General features: G+C 49.1%; 8 protein-coding genes across 8 annotated transcripts; 3 read left to right on the forward strand and 5 right to left on the reverse strand.

Annotated features, from left to right (window-relative positions):
- Positions 1 to 52: 52 nt before the first annotated feature.
- T069G_05101 (RNA recognition motif 2 domain-containing protein) lies at positions 53 to 2,678 on the forward strand (the record flags this gene model as incomplete). Its single annotated transcript, XM_056172311.1, has 11 exons — positions 53 to 487; positions 548 to 1,051; positions 1,111 to 1,635; positions 1,688 to 1,809; positions 1,868 to 1,898; positions 1,952 to 1,969; positions 2,034 to 2,062; positions 2,119 to 2,162; positions 2,218 to 2,297; positions 2,362 to 2,476; positions 2,530 to 2,678. The coding sequence occupies 11 exons, from the start codon at positions 53 to 55 to the stop codon at positions 2,676 to 2,678; spliced, it is 2,052 nt and encodes a 683-aa protein (XP_056029169.1).
- Positions 2,679 to 3,055: 377 nt separating this feature from the next.
- T069G_05102 (uncharacterized protein) lies at positions 3,056 to 5,560 on the reverse strand (the record flags this gene model as incomplete). Its single annotated transcript, XM_056172312.1, has 1 exon — positions 3,056 to 5,560. The coding sequence occupies one exon, from the start codon at positions 5,558 to 5,560 to the stop codon at positions 3,056 to 3,058; it is 2,505 nt and encodes an 834-aa protein (XP_056029170.1).
- A 719-nt stretch (positions 5,561 to 6,279) lies between these two features.
- On the forward strand, positions 6,280 to 7,076 carry T069G_05103 (der1-like family domain-containing protein; the record flags this gene model as incomplete). Its single annotated transcript, XM_056172313.1, has 2 exons — positions 6,280 to 6,456; positions 6,519 to 7,076. 2 exons carry the CDS (start codon positions 6,280 to 6,282, stop codon positions 7,074 to 7,076), a joined length of 735 nt encoding a protein of 244 aa, XP_056029171.1.
- A 625-nt stretch (positions 7,077 to 7,701) lies between these two features.
- T069G_05104 (uncharacterized protein) lies at positions 7,702 to 11,153 on the forward strand (the record flags this gene model as incomplete). The annotated part of the gene is made up of 8 exons (XM_056172314.1): positions 7,702 to 7,746; positions 7,818 to 7,999; positions 8,055 to 8,396; positions 8,454 to 8,574; positions 8,644 to 10,411; positions 10,474 to 10,658; positions 10,730 to 11,010; positions 11,069 to 11,153. 8 exons carry the CDS (start codon positions 7,702 to 7,704, stop codon positions 11,151 to 11,153), a joined length of 3,009 nt encoding a protein of 1,002 aa, XP_056029172.1.
- Positions 11,154 to 11,410: 257 nt separating this feature from the next.
- T069G_05105 (tRNA synthetases class I (W and y) domain-containing protein) lies at positions 11,411 to 12,729 on the reverse strand (the record flags this gene model as incomplete). The annotated part of the gene is made up of 5 exons (XM_056172315.1): positions 11,411 to 11,862; positions 11,928 to 12,046; positions 12,114 to 12,229; positions 12,291 to 12,371; positions 12,436 to 12,729. The coding sequence occupies 5 exons, from the start codon at positions 12,727 to 12,729 to the stop codon at positions 11,411 to 11,413; spliced, it is 1,062 nt and encodes a 353-aa protein (XP_056029173.1).
- Positions 12,730 to 13,177: 448 nt separating this feature from the next.
- On the reverse strand, positions 13,178 to 14,276 carry T069G_05106 (short chain dehydrogenase domain-containing protein; the record flags this gene model as incomplete). Its single annotated transcript, XM_056172316.1, has 2 exons — positions 13,178 to 14,077; positions 14,169 to 14,276. The coding sequence occupies 2 exons, from the start codon at positions 14,274 to 14,276 to the stop codon at positions 13,178 to 13,180; spliced, it is 1,008 nt and encodes a 335-aa protein (XP_056029174.1).
- A 595-nt stretch (positions 14,277 to 14,871) lies between these two features.
- On the reverse strand, positions 14,872 to 15,590 carry T069G_05107 (ARD/ARD' family domain-containing protein; the record flags this gene model as incomplete). The annotated part of the gene is made up of 3 exons (XM_056172317.1): positions 14,872 to 14,988; positions 15,121 to 15,492; positions 15,561 to 15,590. 3 exons carry the CDS (start codon positions 15,588 to 15,590, stop codon positions 14,872 to 14,874), a joined length of 519 nt encoding a protein of 172 aa, XP_056029175.1.
- Positions 15,591 to 17,092: 1,502 nt separating this feature from the next.
- On the reverse strand, positions 17,093 to 19,135 carry T069G_05108 (metallopeptidase family m24 domain-containing protein; the record flags this gene model as incomplete). The annotated part of the gene is made up of 4 exons (XM_056172318.1): positions 17,093 to 17,521; positions 17,570 to 17,831; positions 17,906 to 18,998; positions 19,060 to 19,135. The coding sequence occupies 4 exons, from the start codon at positions 19,133 to 19,135 to the stop codon at positions 17,093 to 17,095; spliced, it is 1,860 nt and encodes a 619-aa protein (XP_056029176.1).
- Positions 19,136 to 23,970: the final 4,835 nt, after the last annotated feature.

Here is a 23,970-nt window from a genome sequence, read left to right on the forward strand (position 1 = left end):
CCTCACATCTTATCTGTAGCCATCATCACGCATTGGTTTGGAACACTCTGCAATGGCGCATCAGGTCGACAATCCGTCGTCTCCTCGGTCGTCGAGCGGAGGTGCCGATTCCTTCAAGGGAACGCCTGACACGCGATTGACCACGATGACCCCGGATGACGGCTCCAAGTCGTCCGCTCTGCTCAAGAGCTATGCGCGCTCAGCTGCTGTCGCCACGTCGCCAGCAAGACTTCCTGCTGGTGGCTTTCGCAGTACGGTTTCCCACCTGGACAAGGATCCCTTCATCACCACCATCCAGGGCGTTGGCACGAGGCTGTCACCCACCGCGTCGGCATTTAGCCCCTTCGTTGGCAATACCTACGTTCGATTGCCAAATGGAGATGGACCCATTTCTGCTGCCTTGAGCACCGACATGGGGTTGTCCAGGATTCTTGTCATCTCGTCGCCGACTCAGGTAGCTGCGCATGAAGTAGAGGCTCTTCTAACGGTGCGTAAGCGAACATGCTTCATTCACTTGACAAACACTGACAATGGTATTTGTGTTCAGGATCTAGGAAAAGATGGCAATCCCACTTACGGCGCGAGAAGCTTCAAGGTTCACAGCAGCGGTGTCTTTGTGTACTTTACAGACATCAGAGATGCTTGTGCCTCACAGACGAAGCTTCATCAAGCTGATAAAGACTGGAAAGTTGCCTTTGCCAATCCGACACGTGTTGCCCAGTCCCAGGGCAGCCACATGGAGATGGGACAGAGTGCAGGTATGCCAGGACCCTACCACCCGACCCGGTTGAATAGATTTGCTAACTATGCAGCCGGCATCTCTCACACAGGTCAGATTATGGTCTTTGCTGTGGTTCCTCCAGGAGCTATGGTTGACCCAGTCCAAACTATGGGAGTGGCTCATCGATTCTTGCAATCGCACGGCCGCCTATTTGCCTTTGTCAAGCAGGCTACTTTCCCAAACGGCTCTTTCAGAGCTGTTGCTGAGTTTTGTGACACCACTGCCGCCTTTCCTGTCATACAAGCTTGCAGCGGCGGTATCTCCACAGAGGTTTGTCGTTCTCCTTGACCTTACGACGAGCATTCATATTAATCTTTGCAACCACTTAGGGTATTCAGCTCTTTGCATCAGCATACAACGTCGATGCCTACTCTACCGCCGCACTCACCGAAGCAGTAGAGGAAATGGCTGTCAGCAAAAGGCCAGATGATCCAGACCAACGGTTTGGCTCTGTGAGCTCCAACTCCTCTCAGGCCGGTCAGGGTGATCCACACTATAACGCACCTATTGCCATGTATCCTTTCATGTTCCAAGCGCCATTCACCCCAGCTGTGCCGTATATGCTGGATTCCTCCTTCCTCCCGGCGGCACAGACAGGCTCAGGGAGCCCACTGACCCCGTTTGCTCCCCAGTATCCCATCTTCGGAACTCTGTATCAGACGCCACCCTCTCCGGCTCTAACCTCCCATAACAGCTACAGTCCTTCGAGGACCTTTTCGGGTGCTGCCGAACGAGCGGATGCTCGCCGACAGAATGCTATGAGAATTAGCCGATCCACCTATCATAGCACCACGACTCATCATAATCATGTTGACATCAATCGTATCCGCGATGGCATCGACGTCCGCACTACGGTAGGCTCATCCAGCATATAGCTCCGAAATCTGGCTGACTTCTTTCCCGCAGATTATGCTTCGCAACATTCCCAACAAGGTAGATCAAGCCATGCTTAAAAGAATCATTGATGAGTCTAGTTGGGGAAAGTACGATTTTATGTACCTTCGCATCGATTTTGCCAACGACTGCAAGTGAGTCATTGTCATCTTAGCCCATGCAAGCTTCGCAAGTACTAATGATATTATGCAGTGTCGGATATGCATTCATTAACTTTGTAGACGTGAGCCTCATCTCCCTCCTTCGACTCTAACATTCACTAACTTTCGCCTGTAGCCTCTGGATATAATTGATGTCAGTACAATTTGAACAAGATTTGTGGATCTTCTGAGGGCTGGTACTGACTTCATTGACCCAGTTTGTCAACGCTCGCGGAAACCAACGCTGGTATGCTTCCTCAATGGTATTTTACTGATTCCCTGACACATTGACACTTGATATAGGAACTGCTTCAAAAGCGACAAGGTGGCAGAGATCTCATATGCCAGTAAGTCAGCCTCAGCAGTATTATTATAACTCATTATACTAACCCAGTCGTATAGCTATTCAGGGAAAGGACTGCTTGGTGCAGAAGTTTCGAAACAGTTCTGTGATGTTGGAGGCTCCGCACTATCGCCCCAAGGTAAGTGTTTGCCGAAACTTTCCCTAGGATATCACTCTCTGAGACAAAGGCTAACTAAGACAAGCTTTATTATACCTCTAATGGACCAATGCCAGACCTTGCCGGACAGGAAGAGCCGTTTCCCGAACCTGACAACCAGTCAAAGATGAAGCGAAGCTGCGAAAATGCTGAGCATGTTGGTAAGTTACACACTTGTGTCTGTTTCGAAGTATTTTTAACTGACTCCTTCCAGGACTATTCACGCCCAATGCTGGACAGCATTTCCGTGATGAGCAACGGCGCCGACGATCCCAATATGACCGAGGCACTCGTCTTGCAGCCCTTGAGGAGTACGACTATGAGACGGCCATTCAGCATCTTTACGGCAGCACGACCCAGTGAGTGAAGCTATGACGAACTAACTTGCCCCTTATTGGCAAAGGACTCTCGACTATTTTGCGACATTGAAGTTTACTGATCCCATTTGTGATGATTGTTTTTTCCCCTCTTTTTTTCTCGTTACGCACAACACAATTGCTATATTTCGGTTGATAACCATGATTTCACGTGGTGAGATGAGAACACGTAGTTTGACAGACAGAGAACAGAGTTCGTTCATAGTTCAATACACATTTTGTTCGAGAAAGTAAAAACGCTTAATATCACTGCCATGAGGCTGACATCTAAAATCCCAGTAGCACTAACTAATACAGCGCTCATGAGAGCATCGACCGCTAACCAAGTAACTGGTACCTGTTACTGGAAATATCTACCTTATGTTATGAGTCCTGATTCGATACCAAATGTTCAGGGAGAGAAGGAAGGGGTTTTCGGGGTGTGTTTAGATGGTTTGGAGCTGGATGGCGGAGGGAATGAAAGCGTGACTCGTGATCTAGATGGTGTATGTCTGAATAATTGTCATCATTTTGAGAACCCGGCGTTCCAAGTGAGGGATGCCGCCGTGGAAGCTCCTTTTGGCCGGTTTCACGAATTGGCTGGTGGGATTCAGTCGTCTCTAGGGAGGAGAACGTCATCCGTTTACTCGGTACGTTTGGTGCAGCTTCAAATGAAGAGACACTGACTACTGGAATATGGTTCGGCACCGGTTGTTCGTCTGCTTGGACACCCGGATCGGGTTTATAAAAGCCATGAGATCCATGGCCAGAATACGGCGGCGGCGAAGTATATGCAATCCCGGCAGCTTGTTCCTGCAAGGCGGCAAGATAAGGAATGGGGACTCCCCTAGAAAAGATGACGAGGAACAAGCAAGAGAGTAGGAGGATGGCCTGCACTATGGCCATGCGCTTCTGGAAGACTACTTCGTCGGCCAACAGGTTCAGCCTTGTGCTCAGTGCGACAATGTCACGCTCAGACTGCTCCCGCTGACTTTCGAGGGCTAGGACGGTGGATTGCCAAATCTGCTCGTACTGCTCACGTACGTTGCGCATCTCGGCGAGTACGGTGGAGTTAAGATCTCCGAGGAAACGAGTGAGCTTAGACACTTGCTTCTGTTCGGTTTTCTGCAGCGCATCCTGCATGAGCCGCGACTGGTCCTCGACGTATTTGAGAGATAGGGTGAGATTGGACTCGACTTGCTGCAGGCGCTTGGTGATGGAGTTGAAGAAACTTCCCTGCACGGTTGGCGTAGCAGCGGAGGCGCTCGAGGTACTTCGGGGTTTTCCTGTCCCGGAGCCTGTCCCGGAGCCTGTCCCAGTGGAATCTACAGGCTCTACCGGGACTTGGGCATTCTCGACGGCAGGTTTGGAAGGGTCCGTTTGTTTTAACGGCGGTGTAGTAGAAGGATCACGCGCTTGAGTGGCATTCGATCTTGGAGAATCCGGAGATACAGGATCTGATTCCACGGCACCATCTTTACTCTGAGGTTTGACCCCCTCGCTGGCGGTTGTGGAGCCCAGGTTCCCTGGTTTTCCATCGGTTACCACCGTTGGAGACGCAGCGCATGTTGCTGTCAAAAGGTAAAAGGGGTCTTGGTCTAATGGCAGCAGAGAGGTGCTGACGGGAGGTGGTATAGTCTCCTCTTCAGTCTTGGTCTCGACAGTGGTTTCAACAGCCGCGGATGGTGGCATAACAGTAGCAGCGGGAACCGAGAGAACCTCTTCCTCCTCAACCTCCTCCTCTTCCTCATGAGCGTCATCTTCTCGGCCCGTCTCGCTATCTTTCCAAGAGTCGAGCATTCTCGAGCCATGTACTCGCAGTAACGAAACTGGGCAGTAGTACTCGTTTCCGTAATGTGTAATGAATTCAAGCCTGATATATTTCGCCCAGATTTGAGGGTTCTGTACAAGGAACGCCTGTATGTCACGAGAGTTTGCGGCTTCGAATATTCCAATCTCCCTCCACTTATCCATTTTCACGGGATATCGGTCGCTCACGCTGACCCTGAAATGACGAACCATGCTAGAGAAGAATTCGAAATTGGCGATGACGATTGTGTCGATGAGGATATCGTCACTTAGCTCGACGATGACATATTTGTTTTGCGCAGCACATTCAAGCAGCATGTAAGAGTCCTTGTTTTCCACCAGGATTGCTTTTGCGTTTTTGGCTTGCGGACCTGCTTTCAAAACGGTGGCACCCGCATCGAAGGACGAGTATGAGAAGCGTTCCTTGCAAGTTTGTCCGGCGTCTTTGCTTCGGTAGATGGGCGCTTTCCCATCCTTGGACACAAGAGCCTCGTCAATATCATCGCCCTTATTCGAGTTTGCCGATTCCGCGTAGGTTCCAGTTCGAGTTCCTTCTCCATCGCCGTAATCATCAAATGTTAGGGATATTTCTCCTTCTTCTCCCAGTCCCTCTTCCACGTCGTGGGACGGTCTGTCCCCTTTCTGACGCCCGCTTGAGTTCCGGAGGTGCAAGTCTTGAGGGTCTTGTCCAGTTTCCTTTAGCATCATCTCCTTCCAGTCCTCGAATGACATGAAAGGTGTCGCAAAGGTATCGCCCGCAGATGTCTTCGTCAACGTGTCCGTGTCGTTTTGTGTGGCTGCAGTTGGCGAAGCCTCCTCCTCCACAGCGGGCTGTGTAACACGCTCGGCAGCATCATAGTAGTCGCCTGTGATTGAAATCTTGGTCGGGGCCGGTATTGAGTCCGTCCATGATGTCTTGAGGCATAGCGACGGCAGCGCGTGCGTGATGTAGTTGATGGTACGAGCGTCGCATTGGCCAGGCGCACTCTGGGGAGAGGCTTTCGAGTTAGCCTGCACAAGGCCGCTTGATAAGAGAAGAAGAGTAAGACCAGCGTGCCAAATACACGAGGGGAGGGTCATGGTAAGGTATATGGCAAGTCATTGATAAAAAGACACCTGGAGGTTATTCAAGGTAAAGCAGTGGCAATATCAGGTACTTGTCTGGAATCCTGCTAGGCGGTTGACTCCATCATCCCTGGCAAGCCTGGTATAAACCACCTTCTCCGCATTAGCTGCGACTTCCTATTGAGTACACTGTACTAATCTTAGCAGGCAAGACGTTGAAGTGGCAGCTAGGCGGCTTTAGGCAAGTATATGTCTATAAATGGATAGCTGATGTCTTTCCTCGATGCTTCCACGAGCAAGGGTCGTTTAGTATGCCGTAGAATTAACCAAGAAATATATTGCTGTTTGAGTATATGAAGCGATATGAACGATAAAAATATAAATATTATTATTGGTTTAATATATTGTTTTATTATCAGATACAAAGCAGTTTCCACGATGCATAAATAATAGCCGAATTTACAGACGCAACGCAGCGCACGGGCAGCAGGAATATTAACACGGTGGTCTCATCAATTTGGCTAATCAACTGTGGATCTTCAACTTACTAATGCCTCGATCCCAACTAACAGATGTGGCAATGGTGCAACATGACATCGCATGCCAGGTAACTTAATGTACAGCCGGCTTATGTTGCCTGTCAAAGGCCACCTCAACCCTTCTTGATTTGCATCCGGCAATCGCATCGCCGACGAGTTCAACATCGATTGCGGCCATCATTCAAGTCGTTCGCTATGGATCAAGTCATGGGCGGCGATCGCCTCCCACTGGAAGCATGGTTCTGGGAGATGCCTGTGTGCACGCGATGGTGGACGGCGGCCACTGTCTTGACAAGCGCCCTCGTCCAGTGCCATATGGTGACGCCGTTTCAGTTATTCTATAGCTTCAGAGCCGTCTTTATCAAGTCACAGGTTGGTCGCGCCTCCATTCACCACTATACTTCGCATTTCCTAACTGATGATGGAACTTGTAGTACTGGCGACTGTTGACGACGTTTCTCTATTTCGGTCCGTTTTCACTCGACCTACTCTTTCACATATACTTTCTACAACGCTATGCACGGCTGCTCGAAGAGTCATCAGGTAGATCAGCCGCATACTTTTCATGGCTCCTCGTCTACGCCATGGCGAGCCTCATTGTACTGTCGCCACTGGTTTCAATGCCATTCCTCGGGCACCCTCTCTCCTCTACCCTCGTTTACATCTGGTCTCGCCGTAACCCCGACACTAGACTGAGCTTCCTGGGCTTGCTCGTCTTCACGGCTCCGTACCTGCCGTGGGTGCTGATGGCCTTCAGCTTGTTTATGCACGGCACGATCCCCAGGGACGAGATCATGGGTGTCGTCATTGGCCACATTTGGTACTTCTTCAACGACGTATACCCACCGCTTCACAATGGCTCAAAGCCATTAGATCCCCCAAGCTGGTGGCGGAGGCTATTCGAGGGTCGCAGAACAGAAGATTCTACCACGGACATTGACGACATGGTGGGTGCAGCGGGAAGAGATGTCGCTGCTGTAAACGTGCTGTAATCAACGACGAAATGCGAGTCTTTCCTATTTCGGTGTCCACACACAGGGCACCCCGCTAGAATAAACTACAGCCTAGCAAACGTGTAAATAAGAATTAACGAATTGTGCTCTACCAAGAGGCCAAGCACCACATACTGAATATAGACTACAAGAATAAAAAAGAGAAAATAAATGAATAAATAAAAACAACATCATAACTCAAAGTCAGTGTTTTTGGTAAAATAAACTCAAAATATTATATAATACAAAGATATTTAATCATAGAGAAAATATTACAAAATAAAGTAGCTATAATCAAAAAAAAAATACTTATATATAATGATTAAAGATAGCTAAACTTAACTGGGGTAAAATATGCTTGGCCGATTATGTAATATTTCTTATCCGGGTAGTAAATATTTACTAGGCGACATGTGACGTTAGATCATGGAGCTTATGATAGCGAGGAGGTAAATCGCTTGCCGTGCAATATCGGAGCTTCGCGCCAGTTGATATCAATCAATCTCGGTCATATTTGCGCAGAAACCTGTGTGCCATGATACTTCCGCGCCGCTAGCTACCCAATCGTGGCCTGGTGAACCGTGTGGAACTTTTCTCCGTGTGGCCTCGCCAGAAATCCGTCACGATGCAAGATGAGCTTCTTCCCTCTGAAGTCGAGCAAGTTGAATCGGTTAGTTCTTGTAGCCCTCTTCCTGTGAAGGTTGGTATTCGTTAAAAGCATCACTGCTAATTGTGGCAAAGCTGATTCTTTCTCTCTATGAACCAGCTTCACCCAGCACGATTTCCAAAACACAGGCAACGTTATCACGGTTACAAGGTTCACCACAAGCATGGTCGCTCGCCCACCACCTGCTTGGGCGCCGAGACGAGAAAGTCAAGTTTTTCGGCGCGCTCACCATCATCGTTAAGCTGAATACCGAAAGGCATGTTGGCCATTCGATCCATTGTGGCCTGAACTTCATGGCTGACCTCGACCAGTGCTTCTCTTACCGATGGCGATGCCACAGAGCTTCTCGTCTCGCTCTTGGGATGGTACATAGGGGCCGTGCAACAAAAGATGGGATCACTCGTCGTACGGAAGCTTTCATCTGCCTTGTCGACCTATTTCCTGTATTTCCACCGGCTGTGCAGCCGCTACATCTTTCATCTTCTGGTTAGTCTGGCATCAAATCGAGCCTGGCAGCCTGGCACAATCGATGAATCTGTGGATTTCAACGCCATATCAGAAAGCCTTACGGGAGTCCATTTACATGCAGCTATCTTGGTGATTAGCAACATTCTCGAAGATGTTGCTCGTATCGACCTGAACGCTGCAAGCAAGTACGCAACTCACCTCCCCCACGGTAGCCATGTTCAAGCGTCACTAACCTGAACCAGCGTCGGGCTCTACGACTCTGTTCTCGCAAACACTTCGGATTCTGTAACGCTCATCACCATGTGCATGAGCCGAGATGGTACTTCTCCGGAGGTCAAACAAGATGCGCTGAGGTGTCTTCAGGTGGGTGGCTACATGTCTGGTTAGGCGTATCAAACGATGCAGGGAAGCTAATAGATGTCTGCCTGCCAGTCCTGGGTGAACTTTGCTCAAAAAACATCAGCACGAAACAGTTACATTGCCGATTCTCTGCGTCCCCTTATCGGAGGCTCCATCAACGCCTTGATGGTAGAGGACTTGTACAATGCAGCCGCGGAACTACTTATTGATGTGCTCTTCAATTGGCCTTCTCTGTTCACCGAGCAGCACTACACGGCGCTTTCCAATGTCCTCGATACGGCGTGGTTTCATAATCTTTACGACCAATTAATCCAAGGCGACGGTGATTTTGAGGCAACACAACTCGGATACGTGCTTCTCGCTTTTGGCGAAGCTAGGATACAAATCCTTATTCAAGACGACAACGACCAGAACCGGAATATACTATCTAGATTATGCGGTTTGCTTGCGGCTGATGGCTACCCCGTTGCTGAGAACAAGATTTTCGTTCCTGCCATTGAGTTTTGGTCGACGTTCACGGAATTCGTGTCAGATATGGAGATGGAATCAACCTCGGCAAGCTCACTAACCACGATCATGATTCCATACATCTTTCAAGCAACGTCGCACGCATGGAAGAAGATCATCTATCCACCAGCAGATGAATTTCACTCATGGGACTCGGTTGATCGCGTTGGGTTCAATGATGCCAGAAAAGATGTGGTGGACTTCCTGCAAGCCGTCTATGTTTTGATTGGGCCGAAACTCGTCGAGACTTTCTCCTCATTGATACTATCCACCTTGGCAAACTCCTCTTGGCTGGAACTGGAGTCGGCTATATTTTGCCTGGGAGGCTTGGCAGACTGCAGTCAAGAAGACCCGCGCTGTGATAGCTCGCTTGCTGCTGTCTTTTCATCACCACTGTTTTCAGCACTTCGAAGTGGTCAGAAAAACATACCAGCTCGACTTAGGCAGACCTGCCTCACCCTGATCGAGCAGTACACAGAATACTTTGAAAGGAACACTCACCTTCTCCCTACTGCGCTCAGTCTTCTATTCAAAGAGGTGTCGGATCACTCAATGGCCTTGCCAGCATCCAAGTCCATCCATCGACTCTGCTCATCTTGTCGGTTACATCTCTATCCCGAAATGGACAATCTACTGGCCGAGTATCAGAAGTTGATCGCTACGGCGTCCCTCGATTGCATTTCTCGTGAGAAGATTGTTGGTGCGCTTGCGTCCATTGCTCAAGCTAATCCAGAAGATGACGAGAGGTATGCCGCTTGTTCAGGGCTACTTGCTTTCATACAAGACGATGTGCAAAAATCTATGACACTGGTGAATATCACCAATGATGAAGCATTACCGCATCAAATGGAAATGCCTTGCCCTGATATCGCCCCTCAAGAGCACATTGGCTTGCATATTGCGCTGAGGGCCCTGAGGTGTCTAGCAAGCATGGGAAAGGGTCTACAGTCACCTCCGGAGTTCTCTATTGATCTCGAGGCAGTTTCTCCTCAGAAGGTACAGACGCCTAAACTGGTTGAGCTTCAGAAACAAGTCATAGGCATCATCGTCGAGATCCAGAACGTATTCAAGGGAAGTTCGGAAGTCACGGAGCTCATATGCAGCGTTCTTCGCAGCGGCTTCTCCGAAACCGAGCCGGGGCCGTTCGTTCTCACCCCCGATGATATAGTAGCTTTTCTGGTGGGACATTCAAAAGACACACCTAGAATTGGCATCATTGTCAGCATGGCGTGTTCGTTTGTTAGTTCCCTATCTCCCCACACGATAGGCCAGTATCACAAGATACTCTCAGAGGTTCTTGTTTGGGTAATCGGGCTGTTGAAACAGCTTCCCGGTAAGAAGCTCGATAAATTTTACCTCGGAGTGATAACACCCTATATTAACATGCAAGAGCAGAACCCGGAGCAGAGCCTGAACTTGTGCAGAACGGCATTGATCTCGTGAGCCGGCTGCTGACGAGGAGCCCTGGCACTTTTATCAGACTCGAACCATCAGACGCAATCGAGTTCTTTTTCCTATTCACATTGCAAGTTTTGGATGGAAAGGAGCCGTTGCCTAAGGCAGCCGCCGCCGAATTTTGGGTACGCAATTCTTGAAAGCCCCCCTGCCATTCATGATCGTGGCATCTTGCAGCTTGCTAACACTTGAACAGACTGCGTTTGTCGGCACGCGAGGAGATGAAGAAGAGCTGCAGGACACTTTCCAGAGGGCTATGGATACTCTAGGGCCATTGCTTGGCCAATCCCTTGCCCGAAACATTGGAGGCAACGCCCTGCGTAGTGAGCTGGATCGACTGTGTGAACCCTTGAGGAAGCTTGTGACCAGATACCCAATGTCCAAAGACTGGCTCCAGTCCGGGCTGGACCATCCTTCATTCCCGAGCGAAAAGGTTTCAGCAGAGCAGAAGTCGCTCTTTGTGAAGAAAATAATCAGGTACACTACATATGTTATGGGTTTCATTCATAACTGCTGTGCTAACTCATATCTATAGTCTTAGAGGCTCTCGAACGACAAATCAGGTCGTAAGAGATTTCTGGTTATCCGCGAGGGGTGCCAACTTTGCATACGCATCATGAGTCGACAATGGCCTGGGTTGGTCATGATTCCGTGACAGGATAGAAAGAGAAGCAAAAGATACACAATACCATAGATATGCAATCACATGTTTACCCCCATGTTATGTTCTGTGCCGAGTGTGGTTGGCCAAATCAATATTGGCGACTGCTATCATCATACTCATACATGCCTATACTATACAGGGTGATCTTACACTCAACGGACAAGGAAATATGACGTGCAAAAGTTCAAGACGCTGATACCCCCGAAAGACTTCTTACAGCCCAACTGCAGTTTTCACGATATCCATCGTTTCCTTTGCACTTTCCTGGGCTTTGCGTGCACCGTGTTGCTCTATCTTGTCAAGATACGAATCATTTGCACTTAGATCGAGATATCGATCCCGAATGCCTTGTAACCCAGTCAATAGAGCATCTGCGACTGCTTCTTTGAAGATTTTGGGTGATGCATCAGCATATGCTTGAGCCAGTTGAGCCGGACTGCGCCTTTCTGTATCAAAGACTGAGAAGATTTCCAGCAAGTTGGAGATGCCTGGGCGTGTAGCTGGATCATAGGAGATTCCTGGGGTTGAGTCTGTCAGGGCGGTGGCGATCTTGGAGCGAATGTCCTGCGGCGAATCGGTGATTAAGATTCTGGACCGCTGTGCTTCGTGAGACTTTGACATTTTACTTGTGGGTTCCGTCAGGGACATGATGCGCTGGGCGGGGGCTGTCTTTCAGTGAGCTGGCTGTGGGTAAGATGAAAGGGGAAGAGGGTGATGGCATCAAGCATACAGACGATGGTCTCTGGGTGGACGAGATGGTTTCCGTACGCATGGTTGAAGTTTGTGACACATTCACGTGCAAACTCCAGGTGTTGTTGCTGGTCATGGCCGACGGGCACATGAGTTGCCCTTGGGGTAAACTCATCAGCCACTGTGTTGATCTAGATCTGGGAGAGACATATATTGCCAAGCTTACCGGTGGACGAGGATGTCAGCGGCCTGCAGCACGGGATACGAAAATAAGCCCAGCTTCAGTCGGGAGCCGACAGATTTGTTCTCCAGCGTTGAGGATGAGGCCAGACTGAGTTTGCTCTGAGGCGGGTTCAGTGTCAACAGGGGATTTGTTTGAAGGCCAGTTTGGGTGTCTATCTACCTTCCACTGCGTCATTCTCGACAGGTATCCTACGGAGGCAGTACAAGCAAGAATCCACATGAGCTCAGAGTGAGCCGGCACCTACAGGCAAACGTTATTTCATAATTCGCAGCAACGCTTAGACTAAAGGGAAAAGGAAACCAACGGAAGATTGGTAAAAAATGGTGCATCGCTCGGGATCCAAGCCAATGGCAAGGAGGGCGGCCAGAACTTCTCTCTTGCGCTGCCTCAGCGTCTCGGGCTTCTGCGGGACGGTAATAGCATGGAGGTCAACGATGGAGTAGATCAGCTTGGTCGAGGCTTGCTCCTCTCGTTGAAGATTGACCCATTGCCTCAGAGCTCCGACATAATTGCCTAGATGCGGCACTCCGGTGGGTTGGATGCCGGAGAAGACGACACGAGGCCGTAGCGATTGCTTTGCTACAGTGAGTCGTTGCATCTATGCCGCCCGTGATTCAACTCTTTTCTTTCTTTTCTTTTTCCTCTTTTTTTTTTCTTTTTCCTTTTTTCTTCTTCCTCTGTTAGTTGCCTTTATTTATCTCATCAGCAATATAGAATGAATCAATGGACTGAAGTGGAAAAAAAGTTTCAGGCCTTGCATGATTTCGGGAGCAGAATTTCCATATCGGCGCTAGTGAGTTTAAGCTACAGCATTTGGCTGGCTTAAACGGGTGCTAAATTGTTTAAATTGGGTACCTGTTTCTGTTTGGTGCTCCAATTGCTACGAGCAGTCGTGTGAGGGTATATGATTGTTACATACAAGTTGAAGTATACAAGACTATTTTTTGATAGACAAGCAAAGCAAAAGCAAAGTGAAACAAAACCTGCAATCCAGACTCCAAACCGTGTAAAGATAGACAGAGAGACTCATAAATAAACATGCGCCTTCACCCAGCTGCAGAAGAGTCAGCAGTGACTTCCATCTCATCGTTGCCCTGATCCGAGTCCGGCACCGTCGCAAAGTTGAGGTGCTTCCAGTCCTCGAGCTCCTCGGTGATGGACCTCATACGGTCTCTGATGCTCTCAATGGCGTAGCTGCCCAGCAACAGCCGCAATGGCGGATACGAGCAGTGGCCCAGCTGCCAGACCAGCTCGGCGCACTTGACGGCGCTGGTGGGCTGGCGATCGCCCAGCCACTGCACCATGCGCTTTGCGTGCAGGGCCGGCGAAGTCGAGGTCGAATAATGCTCGCTGGGCGGCTTGATGAAGAAATGGCCCCAGGTCGGCAGCGGGTTGGTGTCCGAGTCGGGCTCGTCGCGCCGCACCAGGCCGGGCTCGATCAGCGTCGCCTTGACGTGGAAGGCGTCCGTCTCGTACAGCAGCGCCTCGATCAAGCCCTCGACGGCGTACTTGGAGGCGCAATAGGGTCCTAATCCGGGGACTCCCAGGGCGCCGGACGTTGAGCTGAAGATGAGGTAGCGGCCGGCCTGCTGGCGACGGAAGTAGGGCAGCGTGGCGTGGATGATGTGCAGCGTGCCCATGAAGTTTGTCTCAAACTGGTTGCGCAGGTCGTGCTCGTCCTGGTCCTCGCAGGCGCCGATGACGCCGTAGCCCGAGCAGTTGGCGACGACGTCGACGCGGCCGAAGCGGTCCATGACCTGCCGGAAGACGCGGTTGACAGACTCGCGCGACCGCACGTCGCACAGCAGGCCCAGGCAGTTCTCGTGGATGCCCTGCATGTCCTCGGGCCGCGACTCGAAGACGCGGCCGACGGAGCAGACAAGATCGCCGTGCGAGAGGGCGGACTTGACCAGCGACCGGCCCATGTGACCGGTGCCGCCAAAGATCTGATTGAAATATCACGACGAATCAGTCATTTTGGGGGAATTTCTCGATAGAATTTTGAAATTTCATATGAAAGGACAAGGAAGGACAAACAATCCAAACCAGCTGCTTTGTCGGCCCGTTGGGCACAGGCGGATCGCAGCTCGCCGGCAGCTGCAGTCGCGGACGCGACGCTTCGCCCGACTCGCTGCGGTTCTCCATGATTTCGAATTCGACACAACTGACAGTCGAATTCTCCCAGGTTTGAAGTCTACGCCTCTTGGCAGTGCAGCAGCCGCGTCTCGCCGGAACAAGGCATAGACGTCGGGCGATACTGTGTGAATAGCGAAAGTGTCATTTCTCGAGGCGTTTGAGCTGAAGGGAAAGGCGAGATGCCGATGCAGCCTTGTCTTGTTTTATAAAGGACACACCGCCAAGGGGGGCTATGGGCTATTGATTAGGTTCCATCCGAACAGGTCCGTCGTCAGTCAGTTCAGCCCTTTTTTTTTTTTTTTTTTGGTTCCTCCGGGTTAGCCGTTGCTCGGCCTTGTTGCCACCAAACGACATGGTGTTGAGGAATCTTGTCAAGTTCTACAAGCGCAGCTCCTTGGTGACAAGCTTAGTTTATTTAGTACTTTGAGATGGCGTTTCACATTGATTCTGTTTCATGCTTGCTTGAGGTTATGACTCAGTAAATGGCTTCATATTTCTTTCATCTGACAGCTAAGATACTAAACTACCCAGTGCTATTTATTTTATGTGGCTTGTTTTTTTTTAACGTTCATTCTTTTCTCGGCTACCCCGAACCGGCCTTTTTTTAGTTGAGATACTGGCTGACATAGTCCTTACGGATTTCGTTGCCGTCCAGCTCCGGAGCACGGTTCAGAGGAGTCCACTTTGGCTCATCCTTGAAGAGTCTCATGGCATGCACATACTAATCAATAGATAGCGGGTTAGTTTGGTGTTGATGGTTGATGAGTAATGAATGAAACACGGCAGGTATATGCGATGAAAGACAGAGGAAGAGAGTTTTAAATGAAGAAGAAGAAAAATGAAAATTTCTCACGTTAGACTCATCAGTAGTGAATCGATGAAAGATGCCCGCGGGAAGGATGATGAGGTCGTCCTTTTCCAGCTGGATGCGCACCCACTCGTCGCCCTGGTTGCGCACGTCAAAGTAGCCCTGGCCGCCGCGGATGTAGCGAATCTCTTCGTCCTCGTGCAGGTGCTCGTTGAAGAACATCTTGACCTTGTCCTCGTACACGTCGCCCATCTTCTCGGGTGACACGACAATCTCGTCGCGGTTCTTGTAGCCGCGGTTGGCCGCCAGCACATCCACCTCGCTGGTCGCGGGCAGGTGGTGGTAGAGCACGCCCAGGCTGGCCAGCGCATCCGCCGTCACCTCACGGCCGGAATCGTGAGGCAGACGCTGGTCACCCTTTGCAGTTGCGATGCCCGCGTTAGCACAGAGCCGTGCAACTGAGGCCGGCTGGTTGGGAGGCTTACCGGCAGGTTGTCGTACATGTAGGCCTTCATCTTGAACGGCTGGGCTTTTTGTTCTACGTTATGAGGGGTTTCTGGGAGGTTGAAGATGGGCAGCGTCATGTCATGGCGAAAAAACAACGTCAATTATTTAAGGACGGAATCATCGAATCAGAGCGCCCCACCAGCCAACGCGCGCCCCCCAAGAAGCAAGCTTACAGGTACATTTCAGCAAGTACATCTGTTGAGCTCACTTCAAATCACACTACATGTACTCTTTGCCGTGATGATTGGGATTTCTGTTGCAAAAGGAAAAAGAGGAGAAATAAGCCCTAGAGTGGTCCAACATCCAACTATCGGTGTTCTCGAGAGTGGGCGGCGGAGCAGGCCCTGGCCGTGAAGACTAATCAATCGCATGCTCAGGGCGAGATGAACAGGTATCAAATACTGGAAGCCATATGGAGCTGCATCAACTGTTGGGGGACCGGAATGGCGAAATCTAGCTTCAAATGCGCAGAAACTGGCGCTTCTAAATCCATGTAACATGATTGGATTCTTGCGCTGCATACAGAGTAGCTTCGTCCCAATTGTGGTTCAAGTGTCCGATTATGTTATCATCCAGGAACTGTCTGGGATTCTGACTGACCCCACGCAAGCCCCTCCTTCAGAAAATACGTCATACTCTAGTTAGAGGTACCTAAGCTCTTACCTGGTACCAGGCCCTGGCAGTTGATCCACCAATGGAACTGAGCTGACCTAACTTGGACTCAGACAGGTACTTTGGTTCTCATCAGCCATACAAACAAAGTGGACTTAACCTTCTTCAACAGCCAACACAAACTCAACCGTCGTTCTCGTTCAAACATGATCACAAGGCAACTTCCCGCTCTCCGCTATTCCAGGAGGCTCCTCCTCGGAACCATCAGCACCGGCGTCTGTTACGGAGCCTTTGCAGCCAATTCCCCCGTTCGCTTCGACTCCCGCCAAAACCAAAAGTCGCCTCCCCCGGCGAGTCAGCCTGCAGCCAATCCTTCAGAACCATTACTCTCGCCTCGCAGCATCCGGCAGATATCCGCTGGCAGCATTGTCGGTCAGTAAACCATCCAATGCAGAGTTTCACTCGGCTATTGCTATTCGCCACTCTCAAAGAAGAACCAGTTGATTCTCATGCCCTCCCCTTAGGATTTGGAACTGGTCTCCTCGTTTCTTTCTTTTCCCGCACCCTTGTATTCATTGGTGGAGTGATGGCGGCATTTTACCATGTAAGTGCTTACGTGACTGTCAACTCCTACGCCTAGTGTCTTCCTTGACAATGGTTTTAACACAATCAAGCTCGCCTCCTCATATGGGCTAGGCCTACCGAGCATTGTTCATTCTCACAAGCTTCTCACGGATAAGATCCCCCTCTTAAAATATGGCACAGGAAATGGCTGGTTTGTAGCATCCTTCGGCTTAACCTTCATCTTGGCGGCATTTGTACGCCTCTAGGATGAGAGTTCCTTTTTCTAATTTTTTTTCTCTCATCTCTTCTTTTGACTGTTTTGAGAGGACTACTCCTAATCAATGTGCCGGGTCTCCCTTGTCAACCACGCTGTCGTAAGAGCATCATCCTCGAAGAACCCCTTGGTCTTCTCCAAAATTTCTGCGTTAGACGCATTTAACCACGCCTTCTCAGCTGCCGTGAGCAGGCTCTCATCTATCAGGTTCCTGCAGTAGGGGACCATGGTCACATGCTCAAACCCTAGGAACGGCTTGTCACCAAAGGAATACTTTGTCTTGACCTCCTTGACCATGACGATGTTCTCGATTCGGATTCCGAAACGGCCATCTTCATAGTATCCTGGTTCGTTTGATATGACATTTCCAGGAGCCAATGGAACTTCAGTGTACTGAATTCGGGTTCCAATACCGATGGGGCCCTCGTGGACATTCAAGAAAGACCCAACACCGTGGCCGGTACCATGTCGATAGTCTAATCCAGTACTCTGCTACTAGTTAGTAGAGTGAATACTTGCGAGGATTTGTAAACTTACCCAGAGATGCTGCCTAGCCAGTGAATCAAGAGCAAATCCAGTCGTTCCCTTGGGGAAGACGGCCATGTCCAAGGCAATGTTACCCTTTAGAACCAGTGTGTAGGCCTCTCTCTCGGCATCTGTAGGCTCTCCGAAATGCAGCGTCCGTGTCGTATCAGTTGTGCCGTCCAAAAACTGCGCTCCTGAATCACACAGGTATATGGCCTTTGGGTCAATGGTAGCGCAATTTCCACGTTCGGGGCCGTAATGAATAACAGCCGCGCTATACGTGTTTGTCAGTGTATGGCCGGTGCTGGGGATATACCGAAAGGGATGCAGAGAGAATGGTATACTTACTTTGCACCAGTTGATGAGATGGTCGGGAATGATAGTCCGACAAAGTGCTCATGCTTAGATCGCAGTGCTTCCAACTTGTCAGCAGCCTCTACTTCGTCGAGCACAGCCTTTTTGTTTATGAGCTGGTCCTCGAGCCATGCGAAATACTCAATCAGAGCAGCACCGTCTCGGATGTGGCACGCTCGCATTCCCTCCATTTCGGTCTCGTTCTTGACTGCTTTGGAATCACCAACTGGACTGCGGATCTCTTCAACTCCTGAGTCACCACCCAGTGCTCTCTTCAAGGCCCAAGAACCCTTATTAGACATGAGGAAGCTGCCTGCGTTACCGCTCTCCGCGCCCTGAGTAGAGGCCACAAACTGCTGGTGAAGCTGCTCCGCATCGCGGAAGAAGGCGTCGTATGGCTTGATGGCAACGTCGAATTTAGCCAAGTGCTCACGGCACTCTCCATCCAGCTTGGACTCGTCCACGTACAATGCTGCCCCTTTTGGCGTGATAACGGCGTACGAGAAGAAGACGGGGTTGTAAGGGATATCGTTGCCGCGCAAGTTGAAAAGCCAAGCTACCTCATCGAGCATCGAAATGAACACTCCGGGAGATTTCTTCTTCTCAAGCTCGGAAATGAGGTCGGATAGCTTGGCCTGTACTGACTTGCCAGCGAATTTCTCAGATAGCACGGTGATGCGCTGCTGAGGTCGCGCAGGCCTCTCTCCGCCCCAGACCGCATCCACCAAGTTGACGTCAAGGGGGACCAAGTCAGACCCGCCGCTCTTGCGGATTTTCTCTGCGAGCTTCTTTGCTGCAGAGCCCGTGATCAAGGTCGAGTCCACGGCAACCTTCTTGCCTCCGGCGGATTGCTCAGCAGCCCACTCTTGCCATGTAGGGACATCCTGGAGGCCCTGCTTCAACAGCGTCCAGTTGTCATCTAATTGCTGAGCAGCCTGGTTGAAGTAACGGCCATCCGTCGCAAGGGCCGCAGCTGTTTCCGTGATGACCGCGCAGCCGGCAGAACCAGTAAAGCCGCTGATGAACTCTCGCCGGGCGTCGCAGGAGGCAATGTATTCGGAGCTGTGGCTATCTTCTGAGGGCACGACTGCACAGACGTAAATGTTAGTCGTCTGGTATGTGCAAATGTACGGCGCATCTCTCTTTACCATATACTTGAACATTGTGCTCTTTCATCAGAGCTCGAAGCTGAGCAAGCCTCTCCGTCGTATTGGCTTTCACCATGGCTGCGGTTGAGAGACGGCGGATGGATTGAGAGGACAGCCTTTGCTGGAATTTGCTGGTTAGATTTGGAACAAGTGCTACCAGAGACCTGTACATTGGACGGCGAGGCAAGGTAGCGTTGATCCTCACAGTTCCATCTGGTTCGGCGGAATCGCTACCGAGAGGGGCTGATTTCTCAACCCCGCCAAACGGTTTGCGGCGGGATGGGGAAAGAAGGTGTCCCACTTCCGTGGGGTAGACAAGAAGGCTCGGATTAGCTGCATGTGGTAATTAAACACGAGAGATCTTGCAAGACTAAAAAATGGATTCAAGAGAGGTGCTGAAAGTAGAAATAAAAAATGAATAAATAGAAATAAATTAGACGTATTACTTTACTATTAGCTAGTATTGGCTAAAACAATTGTTTGGTCCCTCCACGGTAGAGCGGGCCTACCTGTAAAACGTCAATTGTGTGTGTGCCTGCAGTTGACTATCGTCTTGAACCCACAACAAAGAGAGGCAGGAGCATTTTATTTTCTACAAATGGTAGCGAATAGTAGTCATCTCTCAAGATTTTACTTGATGTGATTTGATTACATGAATTCGCCTACCTTGGGCGCAGCGTGTCACTGACGCAGCAACCTGTGAAATGTGTACTGGCGGTATCATCTTGAATGCATTGGCGATAAGCGTTTACCAAAAGATACCAACCTATACTTTCTGAGAAGACATTGCTATTATTCCGGCAGAAAGTCTAGTATCTAGATTTCATGGGGATAATTTCTAGCCAAGATCTCACGCTTTATACACAATATATGAGAGCGGAGTCTGGAGACAAGGAGATAAGTTTGACAACGCCATATATAACCCAAAGAATGCGATGCTCACCAAACATGAATGTTACTAGCCGCCTGGCACGCATCAAGCGACGAGGTTTGTGAAAAAGGGAAGGTTCTCGTCATCTAGTCTATCGAGACCGGAGATTTTATGAGCTTGAGGCTCATGAAAGCACTCACCGGTATTAACAAACTGAATAAGACACCGTTACACAGCGAAACAGTAGCAGAATAGGTTTCACTGCTATATGCAAGGCTGCTTTTGCAAGTGACTGTGTTTAACATCCTAGATCCAGAATCCCTCAGAATGGGCGTGAATTGCAAGGGCCGAATTAGACGAGATATCCATGGGCCAAACTTGACTGGCCATGATCCATCAGCTGCTGCAAACACCCATCCATAGGTATGTCCTACACATAGATCGTTTTTACCATTGCTTCCAGTCACGACAGTTATACAGTCATGCAGAGAGGCTTCTGACCTAACGCCGTCGGAATGACCTTCGTACGCAGCTAGCTGTGTCAGTACGCCAAACGCTTATTGTGTTGTCGCATAAGCTGAATGCCATATGAGGTGAACTGTGTGAGAAGAAACACATAGCAAACTCTGGCCATATTCTCTCAGCCCCTGAGGATATTTCCTCTTTGGGGGAGCCAGAGTCGAGTTGCTGTATCCGCGAATTCGGAGATTCAAGGTTTTGGGTCATGTGGGAATACGCAATAGACACCACTGAGCCCTCATGCCCTCATGGCCCTGTAAAGTTTCCACACATGAACCCCATCCTGGGGCAGTTTCTGGGTGGAAGGGCAGCCAAAGAGTTAACCAATCTTGAAAGATAAGGCGTACTCTGCTCGTGCTCCTTTGATGCAAAAGTTTGCAGAGAAGAGTATATTTGAAAGGATCGACACTGATTGCGGGAGAAGTCCTAAATGATAGAGCAACGAGCATCATTCGAAAATACAGACAGCATCAAGCTTGCTTGCGTCTGTGCTAAACAAAGTCAGCAAATTTTGGTGGGAGATTTTTACCTACGATCTTCCTTTGTAATTGGCTCCATGGTATTGACAACGTCGACAACTCTAACGCATCCCCTCATCAGGCTCAGTGCATCCAGCATTCCAAGGAAGTGGTACTAAAATACTTCACGGACTTGATATTTTCCAAGAAGCTACCATCTAAACTGTTGAAAATGGTTGACACAGTAGAGATAGTAAAATTAAAGCTCAGTTGAAAGCGTCCGGATTATTCTCTCCGTCGGCATTTCAGGGGACAATATCTCATAAACATCTTGTAGGTAGATATTTCGTAAATACAGACAGTTACATGCCATTTCAGCGTCAGGCTGCCCGGTTTCCTATGAGCCCATAAGGTATTATTCCTGCGATTTCCCCCTTCCAACAAAAAGTTGCGGAACTAGACGTAGCGGCCTCGAAAGTTTGTCTTCTAAAGTAGGGATATCAGAGCGATCTAAGAGTCAGCACAAACAAATGAGCTCCAAGAGTGTCCGATTGGTGCCGATAAAATTTGACAATGTAATAGCCCTGAGTGAACTGAGGAGGATAACAACAGCAATGATAATCACTTCAAGTTTGCCAATTCTTCCCTTTTACCCATAGAGAAAGATGAATGTGTAATAGGTTTAGGATCGATAAGTACATGACAGAAAGATTATTTTATTATCTTAATAATAATTGTAACTTTTATAATTCGTCTATTTAACGATTGGCATCATAATAAAAAACTGCTTCTTTAATCTTAACCCCTTTCTTTTTATTTTCCAAATAAAACATCATCTCACCAAATTCACCAAGATTCCCATATCTGCATAGGGCAAATAACTTCTCTGTGCCTTGTACAATTGACAATCTATTACCTTGTTGCGACAGTAACTTTATTGGGAATCCATCGCCGTTAAGTCGATTCTGGCATGCTATTCTTATTACCTCCTGTGTAATCTCAGCTGCGTCGCCGAGGATTAGCTTCCATGATTCTGGGCCATATTGCGCATTTGCAGCTGCATTTTAGTTGCCTTTGTTTTTACGGCGCAGTTTATTGCTTTGTCGGTCAATTAGGAGCTTTATGATATTAGACTTTGCATTGAAGCCGCTGCTTCAACAATAGCGTCTGTCATTTGTATCTTCAATGTCATCACGGGTCCTGTTGAAGAAAGGTGCTAGCACTTCGTAATCAAATGATCCCGCAAGACGTTTCAAGCATTCTTCGTCGAGTTAGCATACACTCTTGTTCCACTGAATAAGCCTGTCGATGTTTATTTCTCCCCACTGTTGAGCCCTAAGCTCTCATAAATGAGAGCCAGGTCTTTTGCAGCCACTGAAATAGTTGGGTGGTTGCTCTCGTATTCTGCATAACAGCCCTCCATTGCTTTTCGAAAATATGTATTTGCTTTCTCGAACTCTTTACAGTCGTGTAATATTAACCCGGTGTTCATAAGCCATAATCTTCTAATTAGATCAGCCCCAAGCTGCGCCTTTGCATACATGTACTGTGGTGCTTGACTGTCCATAAAGATTGCTTCATTGCTGTCATCCATTGAATTCTTCAATGATTGACCCCAGTCCAAGAAAAGGAGAAAGTCGCGATGTAATATTAACTAAGTCTAAAAGCGCTGGCCAGTAAGCGCCCTCTCGTTCCATCCGCGTACCATTTGTCAATGTAATTGCTCTTGCGACAACAGTAACGTAATCTTCATTCTGTCTGAGAATAGACGGTTTCGAGGCTCCTTGGAGGAGACAGATGATGTTGTCCTTTGAAATGGAGTTTGCAGACGATTGGAGAACCAAACGATCTTTCAAGCGCTTCCCCTTTGTGATTATCTTGACATTCGAGTAAGCGGATTCGTTCATCAAAGTGATGCTTATTTCTTGCTTGTGTCCCAGATGCCAGCGCATTCCACTGAAGATACTGCTCTGAGAATGCAGCCTTTATTCTTGCTTATAGCTATCTCTTTATTATTCCAAATCATTATAATTTCAGGCTTATCTAAAATAAACGTAATGACTTGTTTGAGAAGTGCTTCCCGAGTAATTTCAAGCAGATAAGGCATTGATGCCATATTTATCAGAGGCTGCAGAGGCCATGCCCAGGAGAGCATAGACTTTATCACGGCGGTCAGACACCTCTCGGATATGGTACATATCGAGCAGTTCGCCTAAAATCTATATATTAAGCAAAACGTTGCCAGTCTTGGTTAGCATATCTTTGGATCGGAAGACTGTATGTCGTATAAGATAATTGGAAGGACACATCAAGAATTGTGAATCCGGCTGAACCTCTGAAGAACATTCTAGCTGCTTTAGTCCAGTATACAACATATGTCCATCAATCTCCGCTGAACCAGATATTATAAGGATTTGCTGAGCTGCTCCAACCTTCTAGAGAACCTAGGATAGGTAATTAGTATATATACTCGGGCTTGGCCACCCACCTACCCGACCTCCAGACCTCTCTGCCAGTACAGTAGCCTGCGGCCAGGATCGAGGGGACCCCTCCCTATTGCTATTCTCGTCCTAGGACAACTTTCAGTCCTTTGTTTCCTCATTTCTCTCTCAGCAATCGTTCACGCACCCATTTTCGGCTCGCTATTTCCATACAGGCGTCCATCTACCATGTCTGTCGGTTCCCTCTTTGCAGTGACCTATTAGAGGCGCTTCCCCCCTTCAGAACATGCCTCCCATTTTCCGCCGTAATTGTTCCCAACTGTCGCTGGTCGACTCACGCCCACCAACGACATTCTTCACCAGCGCCATCACAGCCATGCTTGCCAGAATGAGACCAGACGGCGGCCAAGGTGCACCGCAAATTTCTCAATCAGTTCGCCTGTCGAAAATGAAATAGCACAAGGCAGCGCCCATCGCCGCTGTCCGCAGAGGAGCCGCGCACCGCAAGCAGCTGGAGGGTATACATTTTATGTAACCAAAATTCTCAGCCGAGCACGAGATCAATGTGACTGGGATCTTCGGGAAATGGGAACGGTATGCACCATCTGTTGTATCTCTCAAC

This window comes from Trichoderma breve, chromosome 3, assembly GCF_028502605.1.
Source record: "Trichoderma breve strain T069 chromosome 3, whole genome shotgun sequence".
Classification (NCBI taxonomy): domain Eukaryota; kingdom Fungi; phylum Ascomycota; class Sordariomycetes; order Hypocreales; family Hypocreaceae; genus Trichoderma; species Trichoderma breve.